The sequence below is a fragment of the Dasypus novemcinctus genome, chromosome 1 (assembly GCF_030445035.2).
Source record: "Dasypus novemcinctus isolate mDasNov1 chromosome 1, mDasNov1.1.hap2, whole genome shotgun sequence".
NCBI lineage: Eukaryota > Metazoa > Chordata > Mammalia > Cingulata > Dasypodidae > Dasypus > Dasypus novemcinctus.
In genome coordinates, this window is record NC_080673.1 from 193,994,235 (window position 1) to 194,017,725 (window position 23,491).

Consider the following 23,491-nt stretch of genomic DNA (forward strand, 5'->3'; position numbering starts at 1 on the left):
AGGCAATCTGCGCTCTCAGCATAACCTGAAGTCAGAGAATGCCAGAAATTTCAAAAAAGTAAAAGGAGGAGAAAAAAAATCACCAAATGCCAGTGTAACTCTCTCTTGCTCCTCCTGTATCACCTCTGCTTTTTATGGTAAGCGAAGTCTGCCTAAGGAAAACCTTGGAGAAGACAGAAGAGGGAAGCTAGCGAGGGAGCCCACAGTGATGTAAAACTTCCAGAAGAAAGACTAACTCCACCCTGAGTGTCAAAATGCTAAAAAAGTTTGTGGGGCAGAACAGAGAATGGATCACAGGGCAGGGACTTCAAAGTGCACATGATTTAAAAGGGCAGTCTTAGGAAGGCTTAACTTCTGCAGGAGAAAAATGGTCAAAAACAAAGGGAGGGGAAGTGGATATGGCTCAACCAGTTGGGCACCCGCCTACCACATGGAAGGTTCACATAAAGTGAACAAGCATAAGCCCACACCCTGCTGCAGCGAGAGCTAGACACCTGCTCGCTGCAGTGAGATAGACACCTGCACCCTGCTGCAATGAGAACTAATGTCCACTTGCTGCACTCCACCACAAAGAGCAGATGCCTAAATGAGCAAATACCACAGGCCCTCTGACACCATGGCTAGCAGGGAGCAGATGCAGCTCAGCCCACTGGGCACTCCTCTCTCATGTGGGAGGTCTTGGGTTCAGTTCCCGGTGCCTTCTAGAGAAGGCGAGCTAACAGTGAGCAGACAAAGAGAACCAGGTGAAGATGGTAGATTTCTCCAAGCACGACTTGGGTCCAAGTAGAATTGTGGCTAAGGGAGAGATGTGCCCAAGGAACTAGACACAGATTACATTTAGAGCCCTAAAGTAAGAACTTGGTTTTCTTGATTTCTGGATTCTACACAATAAGTCTTTATCATAAGTAGGAATTCTATGTAGATATCTCTGAAAGATGATCAACATTATCTGTGAGGTCCTTTTAAAGACTTTTACACATCACCTCATTCCAGTTCCGGGAGGGATTTTTCAAAGGAGATTATAAATGAAAAAGAATATGCCAATGTTTCTGGAACGTTCTGCTGTACTTCATCTCTCATACTCCACCCACAATTAAGGAATCTGAGTCCCTAATTAAATGAGGTATTGGGCACATGTCCCCCTTCACTGGTAAGGTGGCAGGGAGGGGAGTGAGGCTTCATTTGCCTTGGAGAACAAACATTTTCCCTGTGAAATGAAAGCTAATCATTGTGTGAAGTCCAGCCAGAGAACTGTGCCAGGTACAGTGTTCCCTTATATTTTTCACAAGAGAAAGACGGGCAGTTCTCACCAAGGCCCTTACTAAGCAAGGGCTCCCCGCAGCCACGGGGATCTAATTACCCCTGTTGCTTTCAGCCAAGACGTGGTTGAGTTGTTCTATGTGGTTGCAGCAGGTTTGACCTCAGCCCCTTTCTCTCTTGCTACAATCTCTTCACCATGGTCTTTTGTCTTCCTTCTCCCCCTCTTTGTTACCATCATACTATTAAATACCGTTTTGTTTGCTCCTTCCTGCACAGGTGCTTCTACTTCCTCTTCTTCCTCCCCCTCCTGATTGGTGGCATCTCGGTTTCTTGCTTTCGGTTTTTCCTCCGATTCCTCTGGTTCAGGGTCAAAGTTGAAAGTAAAGAAGTTATAGGCTTGCTCCGCAGAAGGGAAGCCCGGAGGAACCTAAGGTAACGGAGGAGCGAGAGCAAATTCAGATTAGAGATGGCGAAATGTGCTCCCTGCAGTCAGCTGGCAGCTGGCTTGATGCTTGGGGTATCAGACGTGTTCTAGGTATCCTGAAGCTACAAGTTTATTGGCAATGAACTTCAACAGAAAGTTAAAATAAATTAACCTTAAAAACTTATTAAAGGGAAGCAGACTTGGCTCAACGGATAGAGCATCTGCCTACCACATGGAAGGTCCAGGGTTCAAACCCAGGGCCTCCTGACCTGTGTGGTGAGCTGGCCCATGCACAAGGAATGCTCTCCATAAGGAGAGCCACCTGGTGCAAAAGAAAGTTCAGCCTGCCTGGGAGTGGCACACGCGGAGAGCTGATGCAGCAAGATGACGTGACAAAAAGAGACACAGATTCCTGGTGCTGCTGACAAGAATACAAGCGGACAAAGAAGGACACACAGCAAATGGACACAGAGAGCAGACAACTGGGGCGGGGAAAGGGGGAATGGGGAGTGAAATAAATAAAATAAATAAATCTTTAAAAAAATCTTATTAAATAAGTTAGATTTATAAATAAACTTTAATAAGTTACTTTTCTATAAACCAGTGGTTATTTACCATCAAGTAAATTTTATAAAGCATATTCATATATTATATAAACCTGTAAAAGCTTTAGACAATACTAAAATGCCAAAAAGTAGATTCCTTGTTTTAGAGGCCAACATGGACAAATACAAGATTTTTTTTAAAGGCCATTTTATTTGTCTTGGTTCTTCTTGAGTTAGTACCACTCTCTTTTCCCTCCTAATGAATGCTGGTGCAACTTCAGAGTTGAAGTCTTATCATGAACATTTTCTGCCCTTTCACACCCTCCCCTCTCAAAATCAGGCAGTACTCATCTCTTACTACCTAGAATTTTCAAAGTAGAAGGCATTTTTTATACTTTTTTCTTTGCACACTTCATAGCACCAGACATCTGATTATGTATATGGTCATCCCTCATTGGATTTTTTTAAACAAACCAAAACATGATTTTAAAAGACAGGATTTCTTACCAGAGTTTTAGACGTGATTTTTCTTACAGAGTCACGGAACTTTACTCTTGAATAACTTTGCAAGTCATCTTCTTGCTGAGTTCTTACTACCTCTTTACCTGGCTATATGAATAGAAAAAAAAAGATAGATAAATCACTTAAATAATAAAAAATCAAGAACCAAGAATGTTCTAACCTGAGGCTTACTCTTCAAAAGGCTTGTCTTCTGACCACTGACTTATCTCACCATTCCTAAGGAATGAGATGCTTATAAAGTTCAAACTATAGGTTGCAGACTATTTTCATACTCAGCTCTCTCAAGACTAGAAAATATAAGATTTTATATGCAATGAACCCTAAAATGAAAGATGCTATTTCATCCTATAGATAAATAGGTTATATAGTTCATAGAGGATCATTTCCAGTCTAGGAAGAAAAACAGCAATAATGTCTGACTGTTAGTAAGTTCAACATCAACCACAGAAGTCTCTTTCCAAGTGCGTCTTGACTGGCTATCGCACTGGCAAGCTCAGCCTTCTGCCTATCTTGCTTTATGTGCTACTTCTTGTTAGGGTTCCCCTTTCTCCTCTGCTCCCCAATCTACCAGGCCTCTATTCAGATGCTTTTCCCATCTGGTCCTCATCTTTTCTTCTAGTCCACTAAATGCCAGGCCTTCCTTTTGAGGAACTCTAACCATTCCAGTGATATATTTAGATATTCATAATAATACGGGACCATACTTATTCTACCTGCGATGGAAGCATTTCAACCATTATCTGGGCCAAGGCTTATATCACAGCATGGAATAATTTTCACCCATCAAACACAAAATGCAGTGGACCTGTCCTGGGCACCTTCAGTTTAGCCTTTCCAAGTCCTACCTGTTCTTCAAGACCATTCAAATTTCACCTCCTGTCACAGACTCTTCCACCCTAAAATACACTCTCTTTTAAGGAATTCTTTTTGCCTGAGTCGTATCAGGCACAGTTTTGTACAGTTTAGTAATTAAAACTATGGGCTCTGGAGTTACCACATTATTCATTTTCTTATTTCATGTCTAGATTTTATCCCTGTAGTCTGAGTGTTCATAATAGGACTATAAATAATATATTTTAGTCTGACAGAAACCAGAGCCTGAGGCAAGGGTGTTTTGTGTCTGTAGTTTATTTTGGGAAGTGATACCCTAAAACAGAGGGGTGGGAAAGTCAAATCAAGTATTCTTTATAGAACTGGCTACTGCTAAGAGCAACCAGAGCTTGATCCTTCTTCCAAGGAGACTTGGAGAATGCTTCTCAGAATTGTCTGCTTGGGACATGGAAGAGGGGGGTATTTGTCCAACAGCTTTTGTTACCAACTGGTCAAGGGTTGCTTACATGTTCTTGGAGATTTATGTTTGGCTTTGTTTTCTTAACCTCTGAGTATTAAGTGAAAAGAAACACAAGCAATAGAAAGTAGATATTTGATTTACTGACCAAAGCCTTCCCAGCTGGTTTCTCCTTTTTTCTCTTTAACATTAGCTAACACTTAAATGGAGAGTGCTTACCATGGACCAGGTACTGTTTGAAATATTTAACATATATTAACTCACTTAATTCTCAAAGCAATGCTAAGAATTAGGTTCTAGTACTATCCTTATTCTGCAAAGGTAGAAAGTAGTGTCCGGAGAGTAAACAAGTTAGGTGTCTAAGATGATACAGCTGGTGATTGGAGTTGCCAGGATTTGATCCTGGGCAGGTGAGGTACAGCATCTGGGCTTTTCGTGTGCTCTACTCTGATCAATGGATATAAATGGACCACTTTTTAGTTATTCCTTCTGGATTTGAGGTGAATGTTTCATGTGAGATCTTCCATTATGGAAAAGAAGTCATCTGGGCTGAAGAGAGGGCAGTTAATGTTGGCCTCAAATCCATTAAAATGGTTCTTAGGGGATATGGAACACAATAGACAAATAAACCAGGGCCCTTCTCACAAGAAGAAATATTTAGCAGGAAAAATAAATACCCTGTAAACCAAGGGAGGATATTTTTTCTTCCGAAATAGAAGAAAAAATATACTATTTGGGATATCCTTACTCATGGTCCAAGGACAAGTGAGAGCTTGATTTGGTGAAGCGGTATTTGCTCAAAAGGTAAAATCCAGAGTCAAGAGAGCAGAAGCCCCTAGCACTCGGCCAACTTGACCAACACTGAGCCTTGCACACTACTGAAATAACCCAAGTGTTTGCATCAAGCCAAGAGAATTTTAGCCATTTTTTCTTTATTTTCCAATATTTTAAAAATATGGTCTATTTTATGATGAAGAAAATGAATTAGAATTAAAGAATAAGGGAAGCGGACTTGGCCCAGTGGTTAGGGTCTACCACATAGGAAGGTCCGTGGTTCAAACCCCAGGCCTCCTTGACCCGTGTGGAGCTGGCCCATGCGCAGTGCTGATGCGTGCAAGGAGTGCTGTGCCACGCAAGGGTGTCCCTGCGTAGGGGAGCCCCACGCACAAGGAGTGTGCCCCATAAGGAGAGCTGCTCAGCGTGAAAGAAAGTTCAGCCTGCCCAGGAATGGTGCCGCACTCACGAAGAGCTGACACAACAAGATGACGCAACAAAAAGAAACACAAGATTCCCACACCGCTGACAACAACAGAAGCAGACAAAGAAGAACACGCAGCAAATAGACACAAAGAACAGACAACTGGGGTGTGTGTGTGTGTGTGGGGGGGGGGGAAGTAAATAAATAAATAAATCTTAAAAAAAAAAAAGAATTAAAGAGTAAGAAATGTTTCCTCAGTAGAATGGATCCTGGAGACACACAGCAAATTGTCTGAAGCCATTTCATTGGATGCTGAGCCTGTCTACAGGAGTGCCACAGACCACATGGGCAAGACCGCAACTTTCCTGGTAATCATAAAATCAGTGGCCTGCTTGGGGTGGATATAGGTGACATTTTATAACATCTCATACACAAAAAGAAAAGACTTAATCTAAGAAGTCAGTCACTTCTTAGTGGTGATGTTAGAGAAATATCCCTAAAGCCTGTGCTCATTTTGTTCAGTGGTTAAAAATAAAACAAAACAAAACTGGATGAGACTTTGCATATACCTCAGTGGGCCATTTGCTCTGTTGTTCTTCCCCTTCTTTTCTCTACCCTCTTACATGTTTGCCCTTCATCTACCTCCTGAATGAATCTTTGTCTTTGACTGGTTTTCTCTCCTCCTCAGGGTCGTCATGGGTCTGTGGAATTTTCTCCAAGTCTAAAGGCCCTCCTCATTCAATTTTCTTCTCCTCAGGAAACAAAGGCACTCTGAAAATTTCAAAGCTCACCACAGTGGAAATGTTTTTCAATCTATTTTTCCAGGCTTGGTGCCTCCTCCTCCATGTGTCTCTGGACAAGCACACATTGAGACTGACTGGAAACACGTCCTACTCAAAGGAAAATCACCCCAGTGCCTTCAAGCCACCTCCCCATCCTGTTGTCAATAGCTTTCCACGGCTTGTAGAAAACCACCCAGTCTCCCTTGTCATGAAGGCATGTTCTGGCCTTACTTGCATGCTGCACTCATCTCTCTCCCCACTTCCCAGTCAAACCCATGGACCCAGCAATGCTACCCCAGTGAGACAGACCTGGGATCAAATCCCGACCCCACCACATACACGCTCTGTAACCTGGGGATGGCTATGCAGGCACATGGAAACTCAGTTTCCTCGTCTGTCAAATGTGAATGAGAATAATTGAACCTACCCAGTAGAGGTGTTGTGATAACGAAATGCGGTAATATGGGGAAAAGGCTTGGCAAAGTCCCTGTCACAGAGGAGTGCCATATAAATTGTAATTATTATAATAACTGATAGACATGTAAGACCTCCTCTCTGCATAGTTATGTTGTAGAAACTTTGGCTGAAATTTTGTATTTTGCATCACTGTCTTCGAATGATCATAAAGTAAAGATTGCCCGTTTCTCACCTCTGGGCCGAATCCAGTCTCTAGTTCCTTCTCACTGGGACTTGGTAAGCGCCTGGGTCGTGGGGTGGGAATTTCCTGCAGCAAAGCACTTTCTGCTTTGGACTAAAAAGCCAAATAGAAAATTAATGCTGTAAAATGTTAGTCATGCTGTGAAGTCCTCTGCCACTTACAGTCTCAATGGAAAATAGTCAGTAAAAAATACACGCTTTAGCACTGTAAGGGCTAAACACAAGTGAAATGGTTTAGAAAAATGACATTAAATTCTTCTTAATCATACTTTCTATCTGCACCAACATAAAACACTACATTAGCATTTAAAAGAGGAAAGATCATTTTAATAGTATTCAAAGGTACATGGTCTTGAGCAAACAAAGCAAGCTAGACAAGACTGGAAGAACAGCAATCAGCCCTGAGCTAAATAGTCACGTGGCTTCTCTCACCCTCGCAGCTTGGAATTTCTCCCGCATGCGTTCCCTCATGGAAAATTCTGCAAAGCCTGTTCTGGAAGCTGAAGGAATTGGAGGTAAGCCTAGGAAAATAAAGGAAAATGAATGTAAATAACATTTTCCTAAAAGGGAAGATTAAATTAAAGAAACAAACAAACAATAAAGAGAAAGCGACTTCATTTTGCACATTTAGAACTTCACATAGCAAACATGGAATAAAGCTGGCAACCATCCTTCGGACGCAGGAAGGATATACCTTGGCTTCTTTGAGACTGACGGCAAACCCTTGATCTGGCCAGCTCTGTCCCATGGACTCAGCTAAGAAGAAAATGAATGATACTTGGCTGTTCAGAAACACTTACCAATTCAATTACCCCTGTGAGAGGCTCTGTGATTTGTCCATCTGAGGAACAAGCTTGTCAGGCGAATGGATGGCTAATGAGCTGGGGGTTTCAAGGTTCCTTCTACAGAAACCTTTTCTGCAGGCCCAGCCCACAGCCCTGGGTTGTATCATAGACAGTATCTATTTTGTACATATTATTGGAATAAATGTATAAACGTCATGAGCTATTGGGCCCTGTTATGTCAGGCGCTGTGGTACGTATGTCTTATTAATTGTCATGCCATCCCAGCCAGCAAGATGCAGCTATTGTTCCTATCGTGTCCTGAATATGAAGACTCCAGAACCCCCATGTGATAAGAGACTGGACTCTGATCACACACCTAGTAGGTGGCATACTTGGGATTTGGTCCCAGTTCTTTGACTCCCGGGTGCCCAACACAATTATGTAAGAGATGGATATAAACACAGAATGTTTGGGAAATGGAATGTATTAGCTTGGTTGGAGCAGAGGGTCTGTAGTGGAAGAAGCAGGAGATAAAACTGCGGGAGGTTAGGAGCTCAGATGTCAGGCCAGTGGGTCTAGGCTGTAAGCTCTGAGCAGTGGCAAAGTGTTGAAGTATGTGGGAGAGAGGAGGAAGTGAAAGCAAGTAGCATTTTCAGAAGCTGCACCTGGGGCTATGCAGGATGGTTGGGTGGAGTGAGTCAGGCACCAAAGACTCCAGCTAGAATGTCCCAGGGGGAGCTGATAACGAGAGGAGGTCGGTGGGAGTAACTGACAGAGACCACAAGAGGGAAAATACAACAGGACTTAGTGCCCATTAGTAGGTCTATAGCAGTGGCTCTCAAGAGCAGCAGCAGCAGCTTTGGGAACTTTGGGCCCCAGCCAGATCTATGGAATCAGAAACTCTGGGGTGGGGCCCCACAATCTAGGTTTATAATGCACACTTATTCTAGAACCCCTGGTATAAAGAAAGAAGGAGAAGGTGAAGATATTGGAGATGTTGATGGAGGTGATCAGGAATTCAATGCTACTAGAGAAGAGGAGGGAAGGGGAGAAAGCAGGCTGGGGCTGGGAGGTAGCAGGGTCAATTCATTTTGGGACAATGTAAGTCTGGGGTGCTGGTGGAGTATTGAAATGATTGCTTGTCCAGGAGACAGAGCTCTGGGAGAGGGGCCAGAAAACGATTCAGGAAGCATTTCTCCCACGGTAAGAGCTGAAGTGTTGAGAATGCTAAAAGAAGAGAGCCCTGACACAGACAAAGCACCATTAAGAGATGAAGGCTAGCAAGCAGAAGAAAAATCAGGTGGCAGAGAAGAAGGAAGTGAAGAAGGAAGATGACAAAGACCTTGTTTGCAATGAGTTTTCAGGTTCTACCAGCATCTGTTTAATGCTGACAGAGAGAATGCCCATGGGTTTCAAAGGATATTTCTGCAGCATGGCCACTTGGTTTCTTGAACTGTGCTTTCTTCCCTTTGTGTGATAGAATGATATAAAATACTATTTATATCATGCCCCAACCATCTCAGTTGTGGACTGCATAGAGGCATGAAATAACCATGGTAAAGATGATTGCTGTGTATGTGTTGAGATCTAAAGTTATTTGAGAGAATCTGAATCAGCCCAATGAAATGGCCTATGGCGTTCTTTTCAACTCATTAAAAAACCGAATCATCACTACTTTCCATCTTAAAGATCATGGTAGATCATCCCCTTTTGGAAATGTTCAGAGTCCCTATAATTTTGCTTCATAGCACTGATCACATTTTGAATTTATGTATCTCTGTAGTTATTTGATTGATCTGTTTCCTCCCCCAGGTTCTGAGTCACACAGGGCTGGCACATGGTACATGTTCACGAAAAGAGTGTCGAATGCTGGAATGAATAAATGAGTGTTTTAGTTTGGACTTTTTGGTGCTTGCCAGTCTTCTCCTCAGGGTGGCCACCTTGCTTGCCTCTGCTCCCAAAGACAAGCCCTTCTTAAAATTAATCATGCATTCTTTGAACATGAAAATTCATCTTGCTTATTTTCCCTTGTTGTTAAAAAGGAAGTTCAGAGTTTCAAATTAACTTAAAACAGCTACTATCTGTACTTAGTTCATGAAAAGTAATTTTAGGAATTATACTTTAAAATCAAGACAAGCTATTTCACTTAAACACTACCTCTTCTGAATAAAGAAACTGAAGTGACTTCTTTAGTATTCATTTTGGAAGCTTTGAAGAATATTGAAAAGGTAAAAGAAAGATAGCTCTTGTCTGATTAAAAAAAAAAAATCTAGATGGTGAAAGACCACTTAGAGGTATACATATTTCCAAATCTGGTCTGTTCAACTAGATTATAATGTGTCATCTTCCCAGCTAGAGCATGATTAATTGAGGGCAAGGACCTCATTGGTCCCTGGTACTCTGCAGCATTTAAAGAGTGAACAAAATGCATATAAAGGAACTATCAGGGTGTAAGGGATGTCACATTTGAATGGTATTTCAAATTAAAATAAATGTACTCTTCATTTGTATAAAATAATGATGATAACTTTTTGAAGATAAAATTAATTGGCATCCATAGAAAGCAATGTATGCTAATTCATTTCCTTTGACATAATAACTAATAGAGATTAGATACTTTTCATTTTTATTTTGGTAGGATAAGGCAAACCAGTATTTCTTTAAATAGATGGAAATACCAAGACAGCACATGTAAACATTTCTTTTTCCTCTAATTTACTGTCAGTTACCCTACTACATTGCAAATCAGCTATATGATCTCAAATTGGCTTTATTTTTCCTGCTCTGGGGATAAGAACTGATTTGCCATGCTTGAGTAAGAGTGTGATTTCACATTTACATAAAGAGGCATATTCATAAAAAGCTTCAGGACCTAGCCAAGAAGACCTGGCAAGTACAAAGTAAGTGTGATGAAAATAATTTTTAAAAGTCCTTAAAAGATTTTATTTGGGGACATGTAAAACTTATGGACAATGAGAGAAGTTTAGGACATTTCATTAAAATAAAAATATATTAATACATAATGCCAATGTAGTGCGAAATAAGGATTTCCTTGATCGAGTGATGTTTTTCATCAGGGGTTGCAAGGACTACACATTCAGCAGAGCTGCACTTGCTTCCCAGCTGACCTAATCTCCTAGGCTTCATTAGCCCCATATTTGCAAATGTTTCCCAAGACCTTCTCTGTGCTCCCTCCCCTTTTCCTCTCATGCATATGCACTGTATATCCTTTCTCTCTCCTTACTGAAATGTTAGACACTTTCAAGTTCCCTTCCAGTCACTTGGTTTTACCTGACCCCTCAGAAAACACAACCATCTTTTCCAAATAAAATAGGCATTACACTCTTCGAAATAATTTTCTATTCCTCTCAGCATATGCCCCTAGATTGAGACCATCCAGAATCCTGATGCCTCCTTTATGTAAAAAACAAAACAAAACACAGCTATATTGAGATAGAATTCTTATACCACAAAAGTTCCCCCTTTCATTCAGTGATTTTTACCATATTCACTGTGTTGTGTACCCACTACCACTATTTCCAGAACATTTTCATCACCTCAAAAAGAAACCCCATTCCCATCAGCAGTCACTCTCCATCCCCTCCTTTCCTAGCTCCTGCCAAGCAGTAATCTACTTTCTACTTCTAGGGATTTGACCAATCAAGACATTTCGTATAATTGGAATCTTACAATATGTGGTCTTTTATGCCTGACTTCTTGAATGTAGCACAAGGTTTTCAAGGTTGTAACAGTTTCAAGTTGGTGGATCCTAGAAAACCCTGTTCTTAATGCTAATCCATTCCCGTGCAGTTGAGAATCTGAATCTAATAGATCACCTCAGTAGGGCATGACCCAGGGTAGGTCTTAATCCTCTTCTTGGAGCTCTTTGTAAATGGAGGAATAAAAAGCTGCAGACACAGAAAGAAGGTCACAGAGACAGAGAGAAGCCTCCAGAAACTGATGAACCTGGGAGAGACAAAAACCATAGACAGAACAACCCAAAGCGAAAGCCAATGAGGCCTGCAGAGAGACAAGCGGACAGGTATTCTGCCCTGTGGTGTGCCTGATCACCCATTGCTGCGTCTCTGATGATGCCTTGATTTGGACACTCTGATGGCCTCAGAACTGTAAGCTTTTAGCCTAAAAAAATCCCATTGTAAAAGCCAACTCATTTCTGGCAAATTGTTTTGTAAGCATTTAGCAAACTAAAACAAAGGTGCATGCAAGTTGTAGCGTGTATCAGTACTTCATTCATTTTTATGGCTGAATAATATCTACTGCATAGCTATACCACATTTTATTTATCCATTTATCACTCGATGGGCATTTGAGTTGTTTCCAGCTTTGGGCTACTGTGAATTGTACTGCTACAAACATGTTTGTACAAGTTTGTGAGTCATATGTTTTTAGTTCTTTAGGGAATATATCTAGTTGTAGAATGCTGGGTCATTTCATAACTCTATGTTGTACTCTTTAAGAAGCTATAAAAATGTTTTTCAAAGTAGCTATACCATTTTACATTTCTACCAGCAATGTATGCTGTGGGTCCCAAATTCTCCACAACTTCACCAACACTGATTATTGTTTGTCTTTGTAATCATAACCATCCTGTTGGGTATGAAGTGTGGGTTTGATTTCCATGTCCCTAATAACTAGTAATATTGAACATCTTTTCATGTATACATTGGTCATTTGTGTATTTTCTTTTGAGAAATGTCTATTCAAATTTTTGCACATTTTAAATTGGGTTATTGGTCTTTTTATTGTTAAAGTGTAGGAGTTTATATATTTTCTGGATACTGGACCCTTATCAGATAAATGGTTTGCAAATATTTTCTCCCATTTGCAGGCTGTCTTTTAACTTTTTTTGATTGTGTCTTTTGAAGCACAAATATTTTCAATTTTGATGAAGTTCAAATTATCTATGTTATCTTTGCCACTTATCCTTTTGATATCATATTTAAGAAAACATTGCCTAATCTGAACTCACAAAGATGTATTCCTATGTATTCTTCGAAGAGTTTTATAGTTTAACTCTTATATACATGTTTATTCCTACATCACTGCCTTCTTTTGTGCTAAATAGATATTTTCCAGAGTACCATTTTAATTCCCTTACTCTTTCTTTTGTTATAGTGTTATATTCTTGGTTGTTGTCCTGGGGGTTGCAATTAAAATCTTACCTTAAAACAATTTTGTTTGGATTAATACCAACTTAATTTAAATAGATTATAAAATATTTGCTCCAATACAGCTCCATTTGACCCTTCTTTGAACTATTACTGTCACAGAAATTACATCTTTATACATTATAAGCCCATTGCCAGTTTTATTATTGATTTTTGCAGTTGCTTTTAATCAGATAGAAGAAAACAAAGAATTAAAAACAAAGTATATTTATACTGTCTTTTTATTTTCCTACTTATTTTCCTTTAGGGGTGCTCATTATTTCTTCTTGTGGGTTCAAGTCACCTCTCTGGTGTTCTTTCATTTCAGCCTGAAGAACTACTTTTTGAAGAACTCCCTTTAGTATTTCTTATACAGCATGTCTGCTGGCAATGAATTCCTTGCTGTTTTATTTACCTAGGAATGTCTTAGTTTTGCCTTCACTTTTTTTTAGTGTACAAAATAAGCACATGATAAATATTTTTATTGTATGAATGAAGCAATCAAGTGAACATTTATTTAATAAACAACACACAATCCTTTCCATGCCATTGCTTTACCCTGGCATGTTAATGAACTAACTCAATTACCTTCCTCAAAGCTAGACTCTAAGTAAGAGGAGGAGGAATTTTCTAGGTAGCATCCTTAAAATGAGAAGTTACAATCTTGGGATTTTGGAAGGAGTGGAGCAGCCTAGGCAAGCAGCTAGAGCCTACTGATGGCTCCTTGGACCTGCCCTCTCCATTTCTCACAGTTGGATCTGGAGTGTGGTGTGGAGACTGCCATTGCAAGTGTGGTCTGGGGACCAGCAGCACCTGGGAGCTTGCTAAGAGATGCAACATCTTAGGGGTCACCATGGACCCACTGGATCAGAATCTGCATTCACAAAATCCCAGGTTGTTCCTATGCACATTATAACTTTAAACATGAAAGTTTGAGAAGCAGTGGTCCAGCAGAGCAAGACAGGCTCATTTCCTATTCAGTCAACCCATGCCTGAAAGGTAAATGGAGAAGCAAGGACCCTCAGGAAGACAGACCCTACTTTCTTTATGGTCCTTTTCATTGTATAACTTTTTAAAAAATAGATTAAAAATTTTTAAAAAAAGATACATAGATCATACCAAATGTTGCAGTAAAAAATATAAGAGGATCCCATATACCCCCACTCTCCACCTCCCTACCTCCCCACCCCCCACTCCTCCCACATCACCAAATACTTTCATCAATGTGGCACATTCATTGCATTTGATGAATTACATTTTGGAGCACTGCTACACAGCATGGATTACAGTTTACATTGTAGTTTACACTCTCTCCCAGTCCATTCAGTGGGTTATGGTAGAATATATGATGTCCTGCATCTGTCCTTGCAATATCGTTCAGGACAACTCCAAGTCCCGAAAATGCCCCCATATCACACCTGTTCTTCCCTCTCCCTGCCCTCAGCAACTCCCATGGCCACTGTCTCTACATCAATTATACAGTTTCTTCCATTGCTAGAGTCACAATAATTCTATAGTAGAATACCAGTAAGTCCACTCTAATCCATATTTTATTTCTCCATCCTGAGGACCCTGGGATGGTGATGCCCGTTCTGCCTCTAACTTGAGAGGGGGCTTAGATACCACATGGATGGGATTCTCCTGCTTGCAATTGTAGAATCTCTCAGTTCCCTGGTGTGGTGGTTGACTATCCCACCTCTCCATTAGCCGACATGGGCAAGTCTGACAAACCAGAGAGTAGGTGCTGCAACTCCACTGAGGCTTGGGGCCCAGCCAGCACACAGTCAGTCCAGAATTTCAAGTCTCCCAAGCATACACCAACCCCAGCAGCAACTACAGGTTCAGTAAAAGTGACAGAAAAGGCATGTGTAGAGAGATCACATCTGAGTCTAACTCCATCACACTCAGGAGCACAAATTCCAAAGTAGGGCTCACTGGCAAGGCACTGAACTCCAGAGCTATCTGCCATGACTGTAGGACCTGGGTGTCTCTGTAGCCCTCAGGAACACCAATACTTGGGATTGTGTCTACTTTGGCTATCTCTGAGATCCTGCTGAGATGTCTGTAAGTGCAACTCCTCTGATGACCTCCTGACTCACTTTGAAGTCTCTTAGCCATATAAACTTATTTGTCTTTACCGTTTCCCCCTTTTATTCAATGTCTTTTTCTAGTTGCATCACCAGCTTGTGCTTGGTAGAAATCCCTTGGTGCCAGGGAGGCTCATCCCTGGGAGTCATGTCCCATGTTGGGGGGAAGATAATGCATTTACACGCTGAGTTTGGTTTAAAGAGTGGCCACATTAGAGCAACATGGATTGCCTTCATTTTTGAAGGATAGTTTTGCTAGATATAGAATTCTTATTTATTTTTTAATCCAAACAAATCTTTCCCCTTTCATTTTCCTCCCCTCCCCTAGTAAGCTCTAATCTACTTTCTGCCTTTGTGAACTGCTATTTCTAGTCATCTCCTATAAATAATATCATACAATCTTTGTCCTTATGCAACTTGTTTCTTGCTTATTTCCTGAATATAATGTTTTTAAGGTTCTTACATGCTGTTGCATATCTCACAATTTTATTCGTTCTTGTGGCTGAATATGTACCGCATTTTGTCTACCCATTTATTTCTAGATGGACACTTAGGTTATAGATATAAAATTCTTGGTGGGCAGTTGTTTCTTTCATTACTTTGAGTATGTCGCCCCACTGTTTTTTGACTGACCTCCATGGTTTCTGATAACAAATCCACTGTTAATCTTATTGGGGAGCCCTTGTACATGATAAGACACTTTTGTTTTTGGCTTTTTGAAGTTTGATTATGATGTGTCTAGAGGTAGGTTTCTGAGTTTATGCCTCTTACAGTTTATTGAGTGTGTCTAATGTGCACACTAGATTTGGATCAAATCTCCAGGGCAGCCAGGGGTAAGAGCTTAATGTCTTCTCAAGTCTTTTTGAATATGTGCATGACCTTCTAACTTCCCAGGAATATGCTGTAACTTTTCAAAGGACCCTACTTTTCCCCATTACTTTCCTTTTATGTTTTTTGATCAACTTCTTATTAGCCCCAATGAGTATGCCATCTCAGAGAGCTGCAATGTTACACAATTGCTTCTGATAGTTTTCAACAAATGCCCTGTGAATAAGCTGTTTACACAGAATGAAGTCCGAGTCAGGCCAAATAAAGACAAGCCCAGAGAATGGATTTTTTCAGCAAGCTGCAAGACAGGTCAAACAGGGACAGCTCTCTGGGAATAGGGATTTGGGGGAGGCTCTAAATCCCTTCTGCCCCCTCTGATGGCTACAAGTTTGCTGGTTTTCACTGCTACTATAGTTGCAAGGCTGCATCTACTATAGAGCTTGGTAAAGAGGTATTTTGGTGTTGGTTTGAATTGGCATCATCTTGGTAAAGAGGCATGGGATTAGGGTAAAGTAAAATTCCATAAAGCTAGCAGTCCTGCATTTCAGGTGATTTTCTTAAATCAAATGTCCCTGGATTATTGCAAGCTTTTAGTTACTTTCCAGGTCTTTAAAAAACTGATTGACAATTATTGCCAGGGTTCTCATAGCTTTTATGGAGAAGGTGTTTTTTGGGTTTTCTTTACTTTGTCTTTCTGGAAGTGCTCCCCTCCTCCCCTTATTTTTCAGAAATTTCCATGCTTCTTGCTAGAACTGTACCTGTGAATTCTGTGATCTCTTTGAATCTCATTGCCTAATCTGGTGCTTATGTATATCTTGGGGGTATAAAAGGACTTTCCAGGGACTTGATATGAAATTAGAAATGGGTATTTTGGAGTTGGTTTGAAATGGTACTATCTGAAGTCACATTTATTCATATAGGCAGGCACGATGATGGTTCTTTTTTAATGACCCTTCTTCTGTATCTTCCTACACTAAACAAAGAATAAACTCTGAAAGTTTTTATTTTACTTTTTTACTTTCATGATTAATATTTACCAAATTTTATTGCTCCTTTATGTTTTCATCAGTTGTGCAGTATTGATAATTACAATAATGGCTCAGTCAAAAATTCAATTTGTTGATAGGGTGAGCAATAAAAGATTTTTAAGCATAAAATATATAAAATTTTGTGTGTATGTATGTGTGAAGAGTAGAAAGTGAAGAAAGGGAAATGGTATAAAATTTCCAACCATTAAGGAAGAACTTGTTTATTGTTTTTAAAATAGATGATGGTGGTGATCAAATCACTGTGGTATTTAGATCCTTTGGGTAACTTTAAAATTGATGCAATGGTTTTATTTTAAAACATTAATAAATACAATGTGCCAGAAATTAGATCCTTTTCAGATATTTAAAAATATTATAAAAATTTTTATGGCCCCACAAAAAATATGTAAGAGGGAACTTAATATTTACATAATTCTTGCAGGGGTAGTAGACAAAAGGGTAGGAGACCACTGGTCTGAACTGGCTTTTTACCTACTGCCTCTCTTCTCTCAATGCTCAGAACCAGCTGCAAAATAATTTGTCTCCTGTTGCAAAATTCCAGGGATGGAATGCTAACATAGGGTTGGCAGGGACGAGAGCATGGGGCTAAAGCAAGCTTGATTCCAATAGAAAAAATTAAAGGGGAACTGAGGCATTATTCTCAAGACTTGAGAGGAAAAATGTAATTAAATAGGTTACATCTACCACCAACTTCTAACCAACTTCATCTGGTTGCAGGGACCTTGGATATAATTTTAACCACAGTCAACGCTCTGGGAACACAGAATTTCTCTCAGCAGTCAGGCAGGAAAAACCCAGAGCAAGGAACGGGCCTCAAAGGTTAATGGTGTCTTTTCAATGGGATGTAAGAATATGAGTGATTATTTTCTACTAGTTCCTTCTCCTGATTTTCTAAGCTTTATAAAATAGATGAGTCTCACATGTGAAAGTTTATGCAAAGAGAAAATCAAAGCAGGCTGAGAACAAACAGCTGCTGTCATTTATATTTACAGCAAATGTAAATTATCAGCAGTGTTGATGTGGGAGAGTATGGGAGGGGGAGGGACGGGGGCATATGGGAATCTCTTATACTCTTTGTGTAACATTTATGTAATCTAAAGTTTCTTTAAAAATTAAAAAAATTTACATTTGCTGAGGGGCTACAGAGGGGCTTCCTGGCTCACTTTCCCCTTTTCTGATTCTCTCAAGTTCTCTCTTTCAAATTGTCATTAACCCTTTCATTTTATATTAACAGTAAGCTCAGGAGCTCTCATTCTGGCGCCAAGGTCTCCTTCTGCTCTGGGGTCCTTGGGCCCCTGGAATTCCAGCCCTGCCTGCTGCCCTTTGCTTTTTCTTTACAGGCCTCAGTCTTGGCCCATCTTCAAGCTTGGGCCCAATTCAGCCTTGGCCAGCCCTGCCTCTGGCCCCTGTTCATCACTGTGGTGGGAAGTAGGGCAATGGAACTTCAAACAGGACTGAAAATCTCAAAGGTAGCAAGATCCATGATAGATAACTTTGGATATGACAATTTTGCATAGGGTCGCATCTACTAAATTGTCTGGTACAGTATGGAAAAAAAACTAAGCACACAGGAGGGCTGGAAACTGTGAGAGATGCCAGGTTAAATGTGAGTTGTCTCAACATGGTAATGAACTTTGTGTATTTCCATGTGGGGAAACAATATGCAAAGCTCCTGAACTTGGAATCTGGCCTTAGAATATTTTGAGAAGAAGTCAATCTTTAAAGTTCCAGGGGTTCTTGACAAGGGGTCTGTAACCTTGAATTTAAATTTAAAAAAAACAAACATTATTCTTGTGGGGATGTGTTGGTGTGGGTGTGATGTATTTATTAAATAATCCACAGTATAGATTGGACTTAGTAAGGGGTCTGTGGTTTTCACCTGACTGGCAAAGGGGTCCGTGGAACAAAAAAGGTTAAGAAACCCTGCAATGGATATTAGTATTCTACAAAATTCAGATTTAGAAAACTTGGATTAGAGAATCCCTTCACTTTGAAATCATTCAACCAACACATATTCATGGATCACCTATTCTGTGTTTGAGGCACTAGGGATAGAGCAGTGGACAAACAAAGACTCCCACCTTCATGGAGTTGTTATACTTGTGGGAGAAGAGAGACCACAAACAAATGACATGTTTAGTAAATGCCAGCTGGTAATCCGTAGTATGGAGATAAAGTTTGACTGGAGGATAAGAAGGGCCAGGAGGGAGGGGTGTATTGTAGTTTTCAATAGAGTGGTCAAGAAAGGGCCTCAAGGTGATACTGGAGCAGGTGAAGAAAGTGGGGGATCAAATCACCTGGCTAACTGGGGGGAGAGATTTGCAGGTACAGGTCATTTCTGGTGCAAAGGCTCTGAGGCAGGGCCATGCCTGGTATGAAGCCAGAGTAGAAAGGGGAAGCCCAAGGGGTATGGGTTGAGAAATTAGGATTCCAGCTCACAGAGGTAAAGGGGAGCCAGACGGGGTAGGCCATCCTAAAGAATGTGGCTTTTATTCTGCATTGCGTGAGAAGCCATTGGAAGGTTTTGAAAGAGGAGTGATATGATCTGACTTCCATTTCCTGAAGATCACCCTGACTGCTAGCTTGAGGGAGGGGAGCAAGAATGTGAAGCAAGACCAGATGGGGGGCTGTTGCAGTTCTCTAGATCAGAGATGAAGATGGCCTGGGGTAGGAAAAAAGTAGTGGAGGTAGTGAGAGACGGTCAAATTTAAAATCTATTCTGAAGGCAGAGGAGACAGGAATTGTTGATAGATTGTACGTGGGAAGATAGAAAGACAGGAATCAAGAGTGACTCCAAGTTTTTTGGCCCAAGCAATCAAAAATAAATAAAATGTCTGCTTAGTGTGGTGGGGAAGAGGACAGGAAAAAGAGGTTTGGGTTGGGGAAGAGAGATTAGAAGCTCAGGTTTAGTGGAGTGACATCTGAGTTGTCACAAAATAGATTACAGACATAATTAAATATAGCAGCTAAAACTGAAGCAGGCTAGTAAGACAGGGAATCAATAGGTGCATCTGGAACCTGGCAAGAAGGCCACAAGAACATCAATACCCCCAAGATGGCTGCCGGAAGACCCTCCCCCAAGATTCTGCCACTCAGAAGACGACTTCCTCTGGAAGCCAGGAGAAGCCTGGATATTCTCCAAGGACTTAATTGGGCCCTCCTGGGAGATTGATGGGAGAAATAAGCCATAAAAGTGGTGAACAGCTGGAACTGCTCCCCTGCCATTAGCAAAGGGGTGGGATAATGAGCAGTTCAAAAAGCCAAGTGGGGCCTGAACGAGCGCTCACGTGCTCCGCTCTCTTGGGTCTGGACTCATTCTTGCCCTCTGCGCACCGCTCTCGCCATTTTTACTCTGCCACGTGGCGATGCAAGTAAAACCTGGGCATTTATAACCTATAATGGGAAACTGTAGCCTGTAAATCAGCCCTCTTTATCACTTCTCAGCCCCTTCCTCTCTACCTGGGATCCCTGATCTGTTATTTTTCCCCATTTCTCTTCCTTGCCTACCTAAATAAATTACTGGCCTCACTCGCCTGGCATGCTCTTGAAATTCATTTCTGCAATATAGGCAAGAACCTAGATAAAATCTGGTAATAAAACTACAACACTTCTAAAGGAAAACATAGGAGAAAATCTTCCTGACCATGGGTTGGCAAAGAGTTTTTAAGGTATGACACCAAAAGCACAGTCCCTCAAAGAGAAAATGATAAATTGACATCATCAAAATGGAAAACTTTTGCACTTTTAAAGACACCATTAAGAATATGAAAAGACAAACCACCGACTGGGAGAAAATATTTGCAAATAATTTATCTGATAAAGTACTTGTATCTAGAATATAAAAAGAACCCTTATAACCAAACAATAAAACAGACAACCTGTTTAATAAGTGAGCAAAAGATTTACATAGGCACTTTGCTAAGGAAGAGATACGTTGCAACTAAGCGTATGAATAGATGCTTAACGTCTTTAATCTTTAGGGAAAGACGAAGTAAAAGCACACTCGGATACCACTACACCCCCTCCAGGAAAGCCATAAACAAAGACAGGCAATATCAAGTGTTGGTGAGGATGTGGAGAAATTAGAACTCTCCTCCGCTGTTGGTGGGAACATAAAATGGTACAGCCACTTTGGAAAACAGATCTACAGTGTATAAGTCAGGGTTCTCCACAGAATCACATGAGGTTTCTTAAAAATTATTATATATCCCCCAAAATCTACTCCTAGGAATTTTCCCAAGAGAAGTGGAAACATATGCCCACACAAAGACATGTCCCAAATGTGCATACCAGCGTTGTTCATTATAGCCCCCAAATGGAAATAATGCCAATGTCCATCAACGGGTGAATGAATAAACCCAATGTGGCACATCCATACCATGGAATGCCATTCAGCAGAACAAAGAATGAAGTGTAGATACAGGCCACAACATTTATGAATCTTAAAAACTATGTTAAGTGAAAAAAGCTGGATGCGAAACACTTTATACTGAATGATGCTATTTACATGAAGTTGAGGCAGGCTGGTATAGGAAACGGGGAAGGCGACTGGTCAGAATAAAGCCATAAGAGCTGGGACCCCGCTGGTCAGGACAAAGCCATGAGACCCCGCCCGGAACCCCCTGAGGCTCCATTTGAAACTCTGGGGCCCAAAAAAAGCACCAGAGAACTGCAAACAGAAAGGCCTCCCTATGGGTTCCCTGAAAGCTGACAGGTGAAGATTGCAAGGCAACCAGTCAGGACAGTGGAGAGCTGAGATCCCTCCTTCACATGGGGGAGGTGGAAAGGCTTAAAAAGACCCATCCTGGGCCCCACAGGCAGGGTTTGCCCTGCAGCGCAGCCTGCACCCATGTCTCGAGTGTGTACTTTCTCCTTTTCTTGTTTCTTAATAAACTCTTTATTCCCTTGCTTTCCCTATGGCATGTCCTTAAATTCCTTCATGCAACCTAGAAACCCAGAACCTTCCGCTAACAAAATGTCCAGAACAGGCACATTTATGGAGACAGAAGCAGATCAGTGTTTGCCTAGGGCTGGAGGAGGGAATGAGGGTTAACAGAAAAAAGGCATAAAGGAGTTTTGTGGGGTGGTGGAAGTGCTCTACAAGTGGATAGCAGTGATGGCTGCACAAGTCTATAAATCTACTAAAAATCACTTCACTGTACATTTACAGGGCATGACATTTGGATACATAAATTATACCTCCATAAGCCTGTTAACAACGTGAGTTAATCTTCTTTGATACGCAAGAGTGGAAGTTGAGTGGGTCACTGCATGCTCAGTCTGGAAGAGGGCCAGGCTGGAGAGAAAAGCTTGGGACAGGTCAGAGAACAGATAGAATTTAAAGCCTTGAGCCTGGAGGAGCTGACTAGGGGAAGGGCGCTGACCCAGCACCGAGCAGCTGCTCCACCGTCTAGAGGTCTGAGAGATGAGTAAGAACAAGCAAAGGAGACTGAGAGGTTACAACCAGCGAGGTAGAAGGAAAACCTGGAGAGTGGAATGGGGAAGCAAAGTCAGAGGAAGAAGAGGCAATGAGCTACATACAGCAAATCCTGCCGAGAGAGCTGGGAAGATAAGGTCGTAGAGCCCACTACTGGATTTAGCCAATGGGGCATTCATTGGTGACCTTGACAAGAGCATTTTTGGTGAGGGGATGAGGGTGGGAGTCCCACTGGTGTATGCTCAAGAGAGGATGGGAGGAAAGTGGATTTGGCTCAACTGATAGGGCGTCCGCCTGCCACATGGAAGGTCCAAGGTTCAAACCCCCGGCCTCCTGACCTGTGTGGTGAGCTGGCCTATGCACAGCGCTGATGTGGGTAAGGAGTGCTGTGCCATGCAGGGGTGTCCCCCATGTAGGGGGGCTCCACGCACAAGGAGTGCGCCCTGTAAGGAGAGCTGCCCAGTGCGAAAAAACTGCAGCCTGCCCAGGAGTGGTGCCCCACACACAGAGAGCTGATGCAGCAAGATGACCGCAACAAAAGAGACACAGATTGTGGGTGTCGCTGACAAGAATACAAGTGGACACAGAAGAACACACAGCGAATGAACACAGAGAGCAGACAACTGAGAAGGGGGGGTAGGCAGGGAAGGGGAGGGATATAAAAAATAAATCTTTTTTAAAAAAAAGAGCGAGGATAGGAGACCCTTGAGGGATTTTGCTGTAAAGGGGGTTTTATTGGAAAGAAGGACAAGGAAATGAGGCTGTGGCTGGAGGAGGATATGGGGGTGTGCCTTTCCTGACAGCTCATAGTAATAAAAGAGAACATTCATTTACACTTTCCTTAGTCCTTTTATTTGGTCCTCCCATACCATGGGATGTAGTGAACTCCAGGGGTGGTAAACTCCTTGGCATTTCTGCCCTCCGCCCTCTGACTATGTTCTGCCCTCTGACTAGATTGTCTTCCCCTCCTCTAGGTGCTGGGTACTCCCCAGACCTGCTCCCTCAGGCAGCTCAGCTCTGGGCTGCCACTGAGCCGCTGGCCACGGTTTCCTGGGTCAGCCTCCCAGGTCTTGGTGACTTGTAAAAAGCATGCCCACGGCTCCCTTTCGTTCGCACCAAATTTCCCCGCATTTCGAACTTTCTTTTCAGCCAATATGGAGAAATTGGCTCTGAAATGAAGCTTTAATCAGAGAAACTACCATGAATGAATGAAAAACAGATGTTAGTAATGAAGAAGTTTGTGTTCCTAAGAAACTGCTTAACGTTTGACGGCTATTCCCTTAAGAGATGGTGCAAGATAGACTCGTGGGGGAATGTGTGTCCTTTTTTCCTAGCTGTTTATTTGATTTGGAACTAGTGCATTTTCAGTGAAATGCTTTCGTTATTTGGAATTTCACAGAATGTATACGTTATAATAGCAAATTAAAAGTCAAAGTTATCACTGCAGGGGTTTGGGGTGCT

General features: G+C 41.5%; 1 protein-coding gene across 5 annotated transcripts in view; it reads right to left on the reverse strand.

Moving 5' to 3' along the window:
- Positions 1–23,491, reverse strand: part of CC2D2A (coiled-coil and C2 domain containing 2A) — a 131,132-nt gene that overhangs the window by 87,975 nt on the left and 19,666 nt on the right. For all 5 annotated transcript variants that reach the window (XR_011649604.1, XM_058300761.2, XM_058300755.2 and 2 more), the window contains 4 exons: positions 7,109–7,197; positions 6,669–6,770; positions 2,737–2,838; positions 1,511–1,687 (listed from right to left, as the gene is read on the reverse strand). Coding sequence is in view for 4 of the 5 variants with exons in the window: in XM_058300761.2 (XP_058156744.1) it covers positions 1,511–1,687; positions 2,737–2,838; positions 6,669–6,770; positions 7,109–7,197 (470 nt within the window). In the remaining variant the exon portion in view is untranslated. The remainder of the gene's footprint in view (positions 1–1,510; positions 1,688–2,736; positions 2,839–6,668; positions 6,771–7,108; positions 7,198–23,491) is intronic.